This window comes from Papaver somniferum, unplaced genomic scaffold (genome assembly GCF_003573695.1).
Source record: "Papaver somniferum cultivar HN1 unplaced genomic scaffold, ASM357369v1 unplaced-scaffold_24912, whole genome shotgun sequence".
NCBI lineage: Eukaryota > Viridiplantae > Streptophyta > Magnoliopsida > Ranunculales > Papaveraceae > Papaver > Papaver somniferum.
This window is the reverse complement of record NW_020635389.1, coordinates 1-557: the sequence shown is the minus strand read 5'-3', so window position 1 is coordinate 557 and position 557 is coordinate 1. Positions and strand designations below refer to the sequence as shown.

The 557-nt window shown below is 43.4% G+C and overlaps 1 protein-coding gene across 1 annotated transcript; it reads right to left on the bottom strand.

Moving 5' to 3' along the window:
* Positions 1–20: 20 nt before the first annotated feature.
* LOC113341141 (monosaccharide-sensing protein 2-like) lies at positions 21–551 on the bottom strand (the record flags this gene model as incomplete). The annotated part of the gene is made up of 1 exon (XM_026586130.1): positions 21–551. A coding segment is annotated over exon 1 (481 nt), but the record flags the coding sequence as incomplete, so codon positions are not given.
* Positions 552–557: the final 6 nt, after the last annotated feature.

Sequence of the window (557 nt, the reverse complement as noted above, 5' to 3'; positions counted from 1 at the left end):
CAAGTATGAAGTGCCATCACAGGCAGTGGTCGGCCATTTTATAAAGTAAATCACAGGAACAGCACTTGAGCACAAACCTGATACGTCTTCCCTTCCACGCAATCGCTGCAAAACCTTCTTTGCCTCAGCCATTCTCCCTTTACTTACAAGCCAACGTGGAGACTCCGGCAAGAAAAACACTGTCAATGCGAGATAGAAAAGAGAGGGTATGGACAAAACTCCAAGCATCAACCTCCAATTAGGTGAATCCATCAACGACATCCCAAAAACCATGCAGTACGAAAAGAACATTCCTCCAGAACCAGTGAATTGTGGAAGAGTATTCAATAAACCCCTTATTTCTGGTGGAGCTGTTTCGGATATATAAACAGGAACAAGCGTAACTGATAGACCAATTCCAAACCCATCCAAAAGTCTTGCCAAAAGAAGGATGTAGACATTTGGAGACCACAACATAACAAGTCCACTAACAAAGTACAGAACTGAAGAAATTATCATCATAGGACGACGACCCAGCGAATCTGAGATTGGGCCAGAGCATGTTGTGATAGCTGTTG